This window comes from Electrona antarctica (genome assembly GCF_951216825.1).
Source record: "Electrona antarctica genome assembly, chromosome: 7".
Lineage (NCBI taxonomy): Eukaryota > Metazoa > Chordata > Actinopteri > Myctophiformes > Myctophidae > Electrona > Electrona antarctica.
The window spans coordinates 57262872-57277588 of NC_136812.1; the positions used below are offsets into that span (position 1 = coordinate 57262872).

The following is a 14717-nucleotide window of genomic DNA, read 5'->3' on the forward strand; positions in this document are numbered from 1 at the left end:
GACAGTTGTTCCATATATTTGAGGTAGCATGGCTTGTTACGGCCGGGCTCCACCGGGCGCGTCAGCGTCGCGTCTCCGTCACCGTCAGGGAATGTTCCCTTTTTAATCAATGAAGGGTGGCTCCACTCCAAAAACGCACCGGTTCAATTTTAATGCACGCGTCGCGTCTCCGTCAACGCGGGCAGTGGAGCCACCCTTCATTGGCCGTTACGGCCGGGCTCCACCGGGCGCGTCAGCGTCGCGTCTCCGTCACCGTCAGGGAATGTTCCCTTTTTAATCAATGAAGGGTGGCTCCACTGCCCGCGTTGACGGAGACGCGACGCGTGCATTAAAATTGAACCGGTGCGTTTTTTGACGCGACGCGACGGAGACGCAACGCGTCCGGTGGAGCCCTGGCGTAAGGCAAAGGCACAATCACTGGCTGAAAAATATATCTGCTCAAAATAGCAAAGTGAAATAGGAAAATAGGCACATAGCATAAATCACTTGAACAGTGCATTATACTGTACGTACTTAAACCTGGGCAAAGTGCAAAATGTCCTGTGCAAAATGTTGCATATGTAAACAGGTGTAGGCATGAGGATAGCTGGTTAGAGTAAGTTCAATACTTACTATTATTCAATACCTTAGTGCAACTTCAATAAATGCAAATTCACATGTATAATAACCACAGGTAAGTTATGCATCAAAATAATCAGTGTAAATTTCTTCAAAATGCAATACCCTTCCTCCTTTTCTTTTTTTTAGGAAGGCACAGGCAACATCAGAGAAAATACAATGTACAATCAATGGGCTTTTTTTTCTTTTTTGTACTATTAGGGCAGCGCTTGGCTTGCACCCTTTACAATGATTCACAGGTCAATAACTTGTCTCGGCTTGACAGCACGGCCTGATCGTGTGATAACCCTCTTGCCAAGGGTTATCCGGCTGACAGTTCAGGTCTGGAGGTACCACAGGATCACCGTGACGGACCTGTGTGTTGCTGGTGCTGGACTCCAGCTGTTGGATAGCCTCGGAAACCCAGACGTTTTTATTTCCAGGGAGATAAAAAAAAGTCTGGGTCCGAGTCCACTTCAATTCGGCATAGAGTAGCGCAAACATCGCTCACTCTCTGCTGATTTCTGATCGTCTGCAGTCTGCACCTTTGTTAAATTGACACACACACGCACACATGTACACACACACACACACACTCCTCTCTCTCTCTCTGTCGCTCTAAGTAATTAGTCTCATGTCGCGCAGCTGCGCATAGTTTCTCCCGGCGGATCCTGCCGGGAGCTGCCTATGCCATAAAAACTAGACCTCTGCTGTCGCACCGTCTCCGCTGTCGTGTCTCTCTCGGCTCTCTCTGAGGTGTCGGCGGTTGCGTCGACAGGTCTGACCTCCGCTGGTGGTGATGTGGTAGCTCCTGTCTGTGTGTGCAGGTCGTGTCACTGTTGCAGGTTTCCAGGAACCGTCCTGCTGGTGAAAACGGACAGGCGTACCAGCAGCTAGCTGGGGTAGAGGTCTGGCAGATCTGTTGAAATACGACTGCTGCCACTGCTGACAGATCTCTCTCCTCTCACGTACCGACTGCTGACAGACGACTTGAGGTTGCAGGTGTTTGGCTGTTGCAGGAAGGATCGAGCGTAGTCTCCGACTCATGAGAAGCTGTGCTGGTGATTTCAGGTTGTCTACAGGCGTGTTGCGATACTCTAGTAGACTAAGGTAGGGGTCTTTGTTTTCAGCTTTGGCCTTGTCCAGTATGCGCTTGGCTATCTAACACTCTAACCAGCTCAGTGGTCTTGTGGTTAGAGTGTCCGCCCTGAAACTGGGAGGTCGGGGTTCGATCCCTGGCCGGGTCATACCAAAGACTGTAAAAAATGGGACCCAATGCCTCCCTGCTTGACACTCAGCATCAAAGGGAATGGATTGGGGGTCAAATCTACTAATCAAATGATTCCCGAGCGCGGCGCACGCTGCGGCTCACCGCTCCAAGAGATGGGTCAAATGCGGAGAACAAATTTCACTGCGGTAACGTGTGTGACAAATCGTACGACTTTGACTTTGATCTGGACATACTTCTCTGCGAGGCCATTGCTCTGTGGGTAGTGGGGGCTAGTGGTGGTGTGTGTGTAACGCCATGACCCTGCAAAGCGTTGAAACTCACTCGAGCTGTAACGACTAACAAGGTCCATTATCACTGACCCAGACCTCTGGGTCGTGGCAGCGGTGGCCGAACGGATTGCGGAGCGGTCTTGATACCGGAAGGTCGCCAGTTCGAATCAGCGGTCCGACACGTTAAAATTACCACCGCTGAAGTGCCCTTGAACAAGGCATTGAACCACTACGATGAAATGTTCTATGAGCAGGGCCTGGCTGGAAACAAGTTCTTGAGCTTAGCCCAGATACCCTGGGTAAATATAGTAATCATTTCATTTCATTTCATTTCTGCGATGCCTTGCCTGGACATGATGGACTTGAGTTTGGAGATAACAGCTGCTGAAGTACAGCTGTATAGTCTTTCCAGCTCAAAGAATCTGCTGTAGTAATCTACAACGATGAGATAGTCTCTTGAGTTCCAGGTGAATAGGTCGGTGCCTATCACTTGCCACGGCCTTTCTGGGATGGCGTGTGACAGCAGGGGCTCTCTGGGGTTTGCGCTGCGTCGTTCTTGACATATGCTGCAGGCTTCCACTGCTGCCTCGATCTCCTTTCCCATGCCGGGCCAGAATAGAAGGTCTGTTTTTGCTCTTTTCCACACCCATGTGGCTGGAGTGTATGCGCTCTATCATGTTCTCCCTGAGCTTATGGGGAATGATGATCTTTTCACTCTTGAACATGATACCGTTGATTGCTGAGATTTCATCTCTGTGGTTCCAAAACTCTTGAATGCTAAGCGGGCAGTGTGACCTTGTGTCAGGCCAGCCATCCAGTGTAGCTTTTCTCAGTGTAGCGAGCTGTGAGTCTTGGCTCGTAGCCTCTCTTATTTCTGACAGTCTCTTGTCACTCACAGGAACGCTGCTGATAACTGTGTGCACCTCCATTCCTTCATGTAGGGTTCCGTCATGGTACTCTATGGACTTCCGTGACAGCGTGTCAGCCACAGGTGTGCATTTTCCAGGCCTGTGAATGATTGTGATGTCGTACCTCTGGAGTTGCAGTATCATCCTCTGCAGTCTTGGTGGCGCTGCTGCCAGTGGCTTCTTGAGTATAGCCTCCAAAGGCTTGTGGTCTGACTCCACAACTACCTTGCGGCCATACATGTACTCGTGGGAACGTTTGCAGCCAAACAGCACAGCATACAGTTCCTTTTCTATCGGTGCATAATTCTCTTCGGTGCTGTTGAGAGATTTTGATGCAACTGGCTTGCTGTCTTGAAGCATGACTGCACCAAGGCCACTTTTAGAAGTGTCCACTTGGAGCCGTAGCTCTTTCTCAGGGTCAAAGTACGACAGTACTGGGCCTGGCTGCTGAGTTATCAGTTCTTTCATCTGTTTGGATGCTTTGTCGTGGTTAGCATCCCACACAAACTCACTGTCGTGTTTTAGTAGTTGTCGCAGTGGTGTGTTGATCTCTGATAGATGTGGAGCGAATCTGGCCGGATTTGTTGCAAAAACAATGCGGTCTCTGACCATTTCATCACTATCTCGGTAGCCACAGTCTTTTACAAGCAGTTTTAGCTCACAAACTTTTCAATTGATTCATGCTCACCCTGCATCCTTTCTTGAAACTTGTATCTAGCATAGATGGGGTTGGCTTTGGGAGTGATGTAGGCCGTATACTTATCATAATAAGTTTGTAACTTCTTGGCGTCGTCTGCTGTGAGCGTCCAAGTGTTGAAAACATCACAACCTTTTCCCCCAATCCATAGAAGGAGATAGCTGCATTTGTCCGCCTCTTCCTTCTCTCTGAGCGGGCCGGTAAACATCAGCTGGGCATGTTGCTGGAAGCGTCTCCATGCTTCAGGCAGGTTTGTGGAATTCCAGTCAGCTAACTTTCCGATATTGCTTAATTCTTACATGCGCTGGACATGATCAGCAGTGGAAAGAGGAAGGTGCTGGAGAAATCTGTGTTATTCTAAAACAGTTTTAATAAACATGGTTAATATGACATATGGTATTAGTGTTATTTCTTCATTCAGAGCATGCCAACACATTACACAGCATAAGAGAGGTGATGGAGCAATCGGTGTAAATGTATGACAGCTATCATTTCAATAAACATGCTTATGACATGGCGTTGTAGACACTACGTGTAAGTGTATGTTCTGCCGTAGTAGAAAGGGCTGTGACGGAGAGCAGGTTTATGTATAGAGCACTGATCCATTTCTGGTTGCCGTAGCCGACTGCCGTAGCCGTCGTTGCTTAAAGTCGCTAGCGTAGTACATTCCGATTCTAGAGGCAAATCCACTCACTCCACCACTCTGTCCTCGCATCGAATCCTCTCCTCCTCGCTGGGGGCGGAGCTAAGGAGCGAGTGGAGGACGCGAGGGGAGTGAGCTTGTGTGAAAGTTGCGGTATTGGAATTTGGCTTATGAATGGGCGGATTTATCGAGCCAGGATCATGCAGAGCCTGGCTTTTCCTCACTAGACCCATTCGGTGGAACACAGATTTACTGATTCTTCTTCGTGGGGTATTATGGCAGTTGGAATCCTTAAAGGGGCATTCCACTCATTTTCAACATTTTACTATGTCATTAATGTACCTTAGAGCTGTTGTGTGGAAATAATAAAAAAGTTCCCCCATTCTGTGTTTCCTAGAACTAGAGGTCTGAAAAAAATCATTAACATGGTGAAACACATCTTGATGATGTCATCAAGATGTGTTTCACCATGTTAATGATTTTTTTCATAATTACAGTTCTAGGAAACACAAAATGGGGGGACTTTTTTATTATTTCCACACAACAGCTCTAAGGTATATTAATGACATAGTAAAATGTTGAAAATGGGTGGTTTTCCCCTTTAATAGTTGCATTACTGCCCCCTTCTGTCAGTATCTTTACAAATCTATTCCAGACTTACTGATACAAGGATTTAAGCTTCTAAAAGAAATACTGCTGCTGTAATTAAAGAGAGAAAATACTCTCAATAGTGGATAGACTGAATGATTAACTACCCCAAAAATATAGTACCACAATACTCTTAACTTAAAACTTCATAATGAAATTGTCATAATACATGTAACAATTCTTAATATTGTAAGCATAATGATATTGTAGCATTGTGATATTTGTACCTTTGGGGATGCCAGCTAATCCAGTGCTTTCTGTTCCCTCGGATCCCTCCATATTTCCTGCTGTATAGAAGTATACACTACAGAAATATAGGCCTACAAGTATTTCTTGATGATTTGAAAATGGAGGACCCTGATGTAAACAAGTAGTCTTACCCTCTTAGCAGTTTTTGTATTGACCTGTATTCTTTGGGTTGTATGCATTCTGCAATCTGTTAAAGGGACAATTCACCCTTTTTGGTGGTTTAGATAGTTTAGATTTTAGCAGTGAGTCTAGTGTCTCTGATGTCATCGACAGTGGGCTCACTTCCTTCCTGGACTACAATTCCCATAATGCTTTGGTGCACTGCTCCTCGATCCTTGTGGATAGGGGGAGGGCTGTCTTACTGAGACAACATGTAGTCCAAGGACTGTCTAAAGAGGACGAGACGCGAAGACCGTACGGGCGACGCCATGTTGCTCCATGGAAGGAAAGAAACATGTGCAGTTGAGACCAGGAAGTTGTACATGCCCAAATTTGTGCATGTACAACTTCCTGGTCTCAACTGCGCATGTTTCTGTAAGACACACTGTTGGTTGTGCATGCAGTGCAGTCAGGGATGTCACAGGGTATCTGAAGGTGGGGAGGGCACCCGTGCGGCACTCCTGAGAACCCTCAGGAAGGCCAAGAAGGACTACACGACCTGCAGCTGGAGGCCCAGTTTGAGAGCTGGGGCTGCGTACTATTACGGACTACAGAGGCCGGGAGAGCTATAGATCTGCAGAGACCCCCTCCGCCTCCCTCCCTGGCGAGCTTAACACCTTCTACACCGGGGTTCGAGTCTGGAAGTATACAATACAGCCACTGCCTGCACCACCTGTGGACACCAGGTGGTGTCCACAGGTGACGTGCGCAGAGCCTTCCAGCGGGTGAACACCCGCAAAGCAGCCGGCCCGGATGGCATCCCTGGCCGTGTGCTCAAGGCCCGTGCAGTCCATCTGGCGGGAGTGTTCACGGACATCTTCAACCTCTCCCTCTCCCAAGCTGTGGTCACCTCCGGCTGTGTCTGTTCTGTTATATCTATATGTGTTTTCAAACCTTTATGATCTGCTATTAGTGGAATTGATTCAGAATCATGAAAACCCCTTAGTTTGACATGTCACATGCTACGTAAAGCATAATGAAATTGACATTTTTGCCTGTCAATGGTATGGTACTATGGTCACATATAAACCCCTATAAAAAAATGCTCAATACAGACAGCCGGTCGACAATATTCTAGGCAAAAAAAATAAAAATAAATAAAACTATACCAAATTTCCCACACCACAACACCGGCTGACGGACTATAGGTCTGGTGGCACTGCACACTGACTTGTTTTAGTAGACTCCACACATAGGCTACATCAACTTCTATTTATTTTACATGCACACATTGTATCATGTAGATTAGTCATGTACTATGCACATGTACTATTGTTTTCCCCCTCTTATCTTTTAACTGCAATGATGCGCCTGCACAGCCAAGAATTCCACCTGTTACTTGTAATGTGATGTAACAATAACTTTCAGATTTTTTGTAATTATGAATCTCCCCTCCTAGGTTGTAACTATAGCGCTTACGGTCTCCGTAATTCAAGTCAAAGGGGCAATTTCAAGCATGAATAAATTTATATCAATTATTAAACATTTCTCAAGCACGATTCCTGGTGAAGCCGGTTGATTTGTCATAAATATGGCTCAAGTGCGTACTGCCAACACGGGCTGGTTGCCCTTACGGCAAACCACACTAAGCAGTTATAAGAACAGAAGAGGTGTCGCCAAAACACTGATCAACAGAATGCAAAGAGGAATCGCTGCTTCAGCCTTTTGCCTCCTTGTTTAAAACTATTATTTGAACCAAAAATGAGCCACGCCCATCAAATACATCCAAACACAACTTTATTATTTTCACCTAAAAAAGGAGCCACTCCCATCAAATACAAACATAAAGTACATTCTCTCACCGAACTAAAACGGACCCCCAAAAAGTTATAATACAAAAATGCTACAGCACTGTCTGTTTATATTCGTTTCATATATATACTATATTCTTCTAAAACCAAACAAGAAAACAGAAACCAGATCAAACAAAAATCCTAAACAAAAACAAACAAAATATATAGCTGACATACTTAACCTATAGCGACAAACCCCAACAGTGCTAATTATGGGATAGATTTAACAAGGCGTCAGAGAGTGCTTTTTAAGATAAAATGCACAGATCTGTCATAAAAAATAAAATGAAAGAAAAGGCTCAAATTTGCGTTCGGTTTACATTTACATGTCACGGAGCCCAAATCGATATGCCATCAGAACAGAGTTTGTGCATGGAGGCCAAAAGAGATTTGACATGTCAATATGTTTCAGAAATCGTTGGAACTACAAGCTTGTATAGATCAGGTCATTTTAAATAGTTTGTAGCTTGTAGATTGGCTATTTTCGAGTAGCCAAAACATAAAACAGGGAATGGATTATGTTATGTTCCTCATTTTGCCAGGGACCCCCTGGAACCTCCCCCAGGGACACCCTGGGAGGTCCCCGGACCCAGCCCCCCCCCAGGAGGTCCCCGGATCTAATTAACAATGGAACCACGAGGGCCCACAGCTTGCAAGGCCCTTGTGTGCGAGACTATATTTCAAATACGTACAGTTGTTACTTCCGTCGAAACTGCATTCATAGATCACCGATTTCAATGTAACGCAGCACAGGAACTCCCACTAGTGTTTTTGGTCGTCCAACAGTTTTTTTTTTTTTAACCACTCGGTGGGAGGAGACAGTCGGGGAGCAGTGGCAATAGTGCTGGCGGTGCGCTGATCGCATGCGCGTTCATTCACTGGGCGCGCAAACGCGAAACAGTTGCGCATCACATGCACGCGCGTGCACGGGGCCCTTGGATTTGGTGTAGCGCCAGGGACCTGGGAGAGGCCCGGAACCACACTTGGAGAAGCAGTAATAATAATACTAATGACATTAAACAACATTAATTCATTTCTATGTTCAATAGCGACTGTATGTATGTCACATGATCGTGTCTGTGGTCACGTGACTTCAGGTCACATGATCGTGTCTGTGGTCACGTGACTTCAGGTCACATGATCGTGTCTGTGGTCACGTGACTTCCGGTCACATTGGTCCCCTCATCACTGTGACGTAATATTAAAGCTGCAATCTGCTATTTATTTCAATAAAACTCATTGACTGCCAAGCACAATCATATCACGTCATGTGGTCTTTTCAGTGGTTAACGATAGATGGCGCTCTTCGCCAACGTATGAATGACACACTCGGTTGCTAGGAGACCGATACGACCGGGAATGAACCGGAAGTGAACATTTCGCCTGCCGTCCACCTCCACGTTATCATATTTTAGAAAAAAATACAATTACCTCAGTCTTTTCCCGGATTACGTTTTTGGTCAAAGCAAGCTTTTTTTCCCTGACGGCCCAATGAGTAAAGAACCGTTGAACCGCCCGCCACTGCAATCGTGGACACATTGCGGGCCAAAAACACTGGCGGAAGACTGAATGAACATGGATAAATTCTCATTTTATGTAGAATGTCCTGACACCAATCATTTAAAATGGGAATATATGGGAATAAAAAAACCAAAGAAAAAAAACCAAGGGGAGGTTAATGTTTAAAACATCAGATTATTTTTATGCCATGTTGATGAATTGAATACATAGAACCACAATGGAAACAAGTCCCCAGGACTTTTTTTTCTTTAATTCTTAATGAGGGATCCGAACGTAATTCCGACATGCGGGAACAAGGGCCGGACTTAAGCGCTCAAACATGCGCTGCTCTCGTGCTTGCGGTTATGGTTAGGTTAGGGATAGAGGTAGGTTGTCGGTCTGATGACTGTCGGACTAATAATAGTGTCGGCACTAAAGCCTGTGCCCCTTAATGACTCCGTTTACAGTCAGGACTAATAAAGTAATCAATGAATCACTCAAAAACAAGGCGTCACTTGTGACAAAGTATACAATACTATGGTTAAGGAAGTGGTTCTATTGATACATTTTAGACCCCGGTCTACTGCCTGCAGAGCTCAAAGTGCAATACCTCCCCCCCCCTGGCCAAGCGGACATTCTGTCTTATATTATGTCCAGCAGCAATAGAGCACCGACGTCGGATGTCAATATCGGTAGAGGGCGCTACGTCCAGTGGTCCATGTACTTTTTATTTGCATTGTAATCCCCATAGGGGGGGATTTTAGATCGCCTCATATAAGAACTGTGTTTGAAAAAATAAAACAAATCATCCAGGCCGTTTCACTGATATGGACATGAAGAAACAAACTGACTGAGATAAAATGCTATTGTTACTGCTGCCGAATTAGCTACATTTTCACTAGAAACAGACTACATGAAATATATATGACTGACTGATTCGCCGAGACAGTTTATTTTTGGACCAGAAGTCTTACGGCGGGGCTCCACCGGGCGCGTGTGACGCGCGTCAAAAAACAAACCGGGGCAATTTTAAAGCAGTCACAGAACGCAGCGCAACGCAGGCAGTGGAGCCACCCTTCATTGATTAAAAAGGGAACATTCCCTGACGGTGCCGGAGACGCAACGCTGACGCGTCCAGTGGAGCCCCGGCGTTATACGAGGCGATTTTAAGATGAGCCCATGTTATTCTCCATAGAGAAATGACTTTGGTGAACCAGGGGATGAGCTGGGTTTGAACACAGGGAGGGGAATACAGTCAATAAAACATCACAGAGTGCAGCTTTACATGTGTTTTAGAACAGTGGCTTTCAACCAGTGGTCCGGGGACCACCAGTGGGACTTGAGGGGGTTGGGGTTCCAGGTTGTCCCCAGCTAAATGATGGAGAGTTGGTAACCAAATGGACCCTTGTAGATCTTTAACTCTTGAGAGCATAAAATGAAACCAAATGCACCCGGGCTTCATTTTACGGTCTACATATTTAGAGAGAATGTAGAAGAATTGTTATTTTGATCAACATTTGCCCGTTATCTCTCCTACGGAATTCCAGCATGGAATTGTGGACAAAATCATATTGAACTGTAAGGAAATATTATTTGTTTCCGAGAGGCAAAATGTCATCAAAATGGTGGTCCGTGGCTCAAATGCCGAATAAATAATGGGCCTTGATATGAAAAGGATAGAAAACCACTGTTTTTAGAAGGTAGACCTCGTGTTGAATGAAGGCTAAAATGGTCCAACAGATTTTACAACTACATTACATTATGGTTTTTACAACTACTTCCCAAATTATGTTTTTTTTATATGTGGAAAAAAACATGATATTTATTGTTCACAGAATAATCTCACTCACAAACAAAGCATAAACAAACACGCCCCCCCCTCATGACATCACAACACTTAATTGCCATTTGAGAACCAATCCGAAGTCGAAGATGAGCTCATTGGATGAGAGGGATGAACAAGTACTAGTATAATACATCCAAACCACGATCCCATTGGCTGTCCTAAAACCACGTAATAAAGCACACTTGTAACGTGGGATTTTCATTTGAGCAGCTTTAAAATGTGATTTCTGCATAACTTGTTTTGTAAAAAGGTCGTGATGTGAAATCATGGTTCACAGTTATTTAATTTACAGGCTACTAGATCAGCGTGAATTCATCAGATTTCTTTGTACATTTTATATTTTCACGTTCCAGGGCTGTACAGTAACAGTTATTTAACATCCTAGATCCCGTCTAGACGTCTGGAAGACGTAAGGCAACGAGGAAACGAGAGCAAAAAAAAGGAAAGGAAAAGGAAGGAGACGACACAAAGACACGTTAGTTAGAGAGAGAATCCACCGGCTGCGTCTGAAACTGCACAGTGACATACTACACACACTATTAATCCATTGAGACCTGGAACGCATCCATGTCACGTTAGCGTTTAACCACATTAACCATTAACCCGTTTTGGGGCGGGAACCCCTTTTGGTGTTTTAAACATTGTTATAATTTAGCTATTGAAAAATAGCAGATCTACAAGCTCATAGCGCGCCACCGAGTGGCGCGCTATGAACTTGTAGGTCTGCTATTTTTGAAAAATCGTTAAAATGTGCCTCAAATCTTTCCGAAAATTGTCATGATTTAGAAAACTTTTTTTTTTAAATTTCGACGTCAGGCCTTAATGGGTTAAACTACAGGTGCTCCCAATCAGGTCTTTTTTTGGGATCCGATCCCGATCACAGATTATTTTTGGTCACGATCGGCCCGGTACCGACCACAGTATGCTGTTATGTTGGATAACGGCATACTGATTAGTAGAGATGTCCCGATACTGTATCGGTATCGGCCTTTTTTTGGTCATATCGGGTCATAACGGTATCAGCGAATATCTAACCACCGATCCGACACAGGGGTTATGGGGTTGACACTATGGCAGGTAAATACAATGTTGGGGGCATGTGGAGTTTTCTTTCGAGTTGCCCGAACTGCAAGTGCACATTTGAAGTGAGGAGGAGTCTGGTATTAACAACACGAGATAAAATAAGTAATCTTTTTTTAATTTTTTTTGTATTATAAATATGATTCTCTGGTACACACAGAAATTGCGGTATCGGGATCGGATCGGGAACAAAAAAAAAAGTCTATCGGGACATCCGTAATTAGAATGTTGCTTGTGGTTTCAGACGCAGACAAAGTCACACCAAAGTCCAGGGAAGGATGGGGGGGGGGGGGGGGGGGGGCTAGGGTTGGGGACGGGGGGGGGGGTTGGGTGGGTGTAATAGGTACACATGGTGGGTGTGGGTGTGTTGAATCTAGTCCGGGTCCAGATGTTAGTATTCTTTTAGGTCCAGGACCATGGCTGAAGGCTTCTCTAGGGTCAGTGGTTCTCAAACCTTTTTATGTCAAGGACCCCCAAATTGACACGCATTAGCCTGCGGACCCCCTTAGAAATTATATGCCAAGGACCCCCCCACCCCAATAAGAGAAGATCTTTACGGGTCTAGCAGTGATTCTCAACCATTTTCATTTCAAGGACCCCCAGGTTTGACTTGAATTAGGCTACGGTCCCCCATTTAATGTCATTTCTATCTCTGGGACCCCCAATGAAAATTGTAAAATCAAAGTTAATTTAACTCTGAGTGTGAACAAATGGACCCTAACGTTACAGACCCATAAGGGTCCATTTGGTTCCTAATTATCATTTAAGCTGGGAACCCCTGCCCTAGGTAATCCTTCCATAGGTTGGAGAATCGACACACGGTGGTGGTATGGGGGTAAAGGTCGGGGGGTACGGGGGGGGGGGGGGGGGGGGGGCGTCTAGGGGTACACATTAGGATCATTTTAGGTCCAGGACCATGGATGAAGGGTTCTCCAGGTAGTCCTTCCACAGGTTGGAGAATCGACACATGGACGCTCCGTCGATGATGCGGTGATCAGCTGACCAGCTGACCACCATGATGTGAGCCTTGGCCACCTGGCCCTGGAGGTCGAACCTGGGGAGAACCTGAACCAACCACACACACACACACACGATATTAAAATATATATATACTTGTGTGAAGTGAGGGGCACTCTTATCATCATCATATATTCTGTGCTCAGCTAATCAAATCATCACGAATGTCATTCCGGCCAATCACTTGCCCTCATTTTTATCCTCAATATGTACTTTGTGTGAACACAAACGTGATGATTTGATTGGCTGAGCAAACAGACAAAGCTGGGCATAGGAGGGGGGGGGGGGGACGACTGCTCATTAGTATAAATTACCTGGATCTTTTCCAGAGCCTCCAGAGTACCTCAGGAGGCAGTATTTATAAATGTGTATATTTTTGTATTTGTTTTCATTAGTAGCAGTTATTAGTAGTATTATAGTAGTATTGTAGTATATATTACCTGTATCTTTCCCAGAGCACCGATGGCCACCTCAGGGGGCAGTATGACTGGCTTGGCGTACGTTCCTCCAATCTGACCACAGATGAAGACATGCATAATTATTATTCTCACTTCCAAACAGGGTAAAGGTAGTTTGAGGTCTTACAGATCTAATGGTTCCCCACTGTGAGGTCACCAGTAGTTCCCAGCTGATGGAGGTCTTACAGATCTAATGGTTCCCCACTGTGAGGTCACCAGTAGTTCCCAGCTGATGGAGGTCTTACAGATCTAATGGTTCCCCACTGTGAGGTCACCAGTAGTTCCCAGCTGATGGAGGTCTTACAGATCTAATGGTTCCCCACTGTGAGGTCACCAGTAGTTCCCAGCTGATGGAGGTCTTACAGATCTAATGGTTCCCCACTGTGAGGTCACCAGTAGTTCCCAGATGATAGAGGTCTTACAGATCTAATGGCTCCCACTGTGAGGTCACCAGTAGTTCCCAGCTGATGGAGGTCTTACAGATCTAATGGTTCCCCACTGTGAGGTCACCAGTAGTTCCTAGCTGATGGAGGTCTTACAGATCTAATGTGTCCCCCACCTCAAATACTGGCCATGTTTTGTATGGAGAGTATAGGTTGCTGCCTTCAGGAAGGAGATATGGTGTTCCAGATAGGGCTTTCACTTCTAGTGAGTTTTACTAGTTGACTAATTGCGTAGTTTACTAGTAGTCGACTAGTTGTTTATCCACCTATTTTTATTTTTGTTAATATTATTTGTACATTTAAAAACGGTGTACATTGGTGATTATAATCTAGCATTCTAGCTGATCTTGAGGCCTACAAAAACGAAAAAACAAAAACCTTTTTTTTTCTCCTTATCAACTAGTACCAACAAGGTCAACTAGTGGATTTACTAGTCGACTAGTTGAATAGTCGACTAGTTGCTGAAAGCCCTAGTTCCAGCATACAATAAGGTCAGACTGAAGATCTTTCGTCCATCAGTCGACTTTGAGGCTTAATCAGGACTTTGGCATGCAGGACTAGACTGAGCTGTGGACATTTCTCTTGCCCTTATGTCTCTATGTACTGTATATCATCGTATTTTCTTTTCTGCTTTGTGTCAAATAATAATATAGTGATAAATTGATAAATGATATGATATACTATATCATATCCGATGTTAGACAGGGTAAACATTCCTCCTGTGAGGTCACTGGCTCCCAGCTGAGCCGTAGAACCCAGACTCTGTCCGTCTGTTAGTATCAGGTATAGTGTCTGTTAGTTAGTGTCAGGTATAGTGTCTGTTAGTTAGTGTCAGGTATAGTGTAGTAGTAGTAGTAGTAGTGTGTGAGAGAACGTACAGATCCGATGTTGGACAGGGTGAAGGTTCCCCCTGTGAGGTCACTCATGGCCAGCTGCCCCGTGGAACCCAGACTCTGCAGACGGTTCAGCTCCACGGCAATGTCCATCACGCTGAGCATCTGGACGTTCTTCACGTTGGGAACGAGAAGGCCCTGAGCGGTGTCCATGGCCAGGCCGATGTTATGAGAGGCCTGGAGTAATATAGAACATATTAATATAATATCTATGAGCGGTGTCCATGGCCAGGCTGATGTTATGAGAGGCCTGGGGTAATAAAAACTATGGAATGAACTTCCCATT

At 45.2% G+C, this 14717-nt stretch overlaps 1 protein-coding gene and 1 long non-coding RNA gene across 4 annotated transcripts in view; one reads left to right on the forward strand and one right to left on the reverse strand.

Annotated features, from left to right (window-relative positions):
- The first annotated feature begins 9111 nt into the window (after positions 1–9111).
- On the forward strand, positions 9112–12120 carry LOC306926846. The gene is made up of 2 exons (XR_013790442.1): positions 9112–9234; positions 9288–12120. It is a non-coding gene; the product is annotated as an uncharacterized lncRNA (long non-coding RNA).
- dbt (dihydrolipoamide branched chain transacylase E2) overlaps positions 10805–14717 on the reverse strand; it is a 35499-nt gene continuing 31586 nt past the window's right edge. For 2 of the 3 annotated variants that reach the window (XM_079506316.1, XM_079506317.1), the window contains 3 exons: positions 14417–14608; positions 13078–13149; positions 10805–12685 (listed from right to left, as the gene is read on the reverse strand). In XM_079506316.1, the coding sequence (XP_079362442.1) occupies positions 12518–12685; positions 13078–13149; positions 14417–14608 (432 nt within the window). In that variant the 3' untranslated portion in view covers positions 10805–12517. The remainder of the gene's footprint in view (positions 12686–13077; positions 13150–14416; positions 14609–14717) is intronic. The other variant, XR_013790441.1, reaches the window with a different exon arrangement.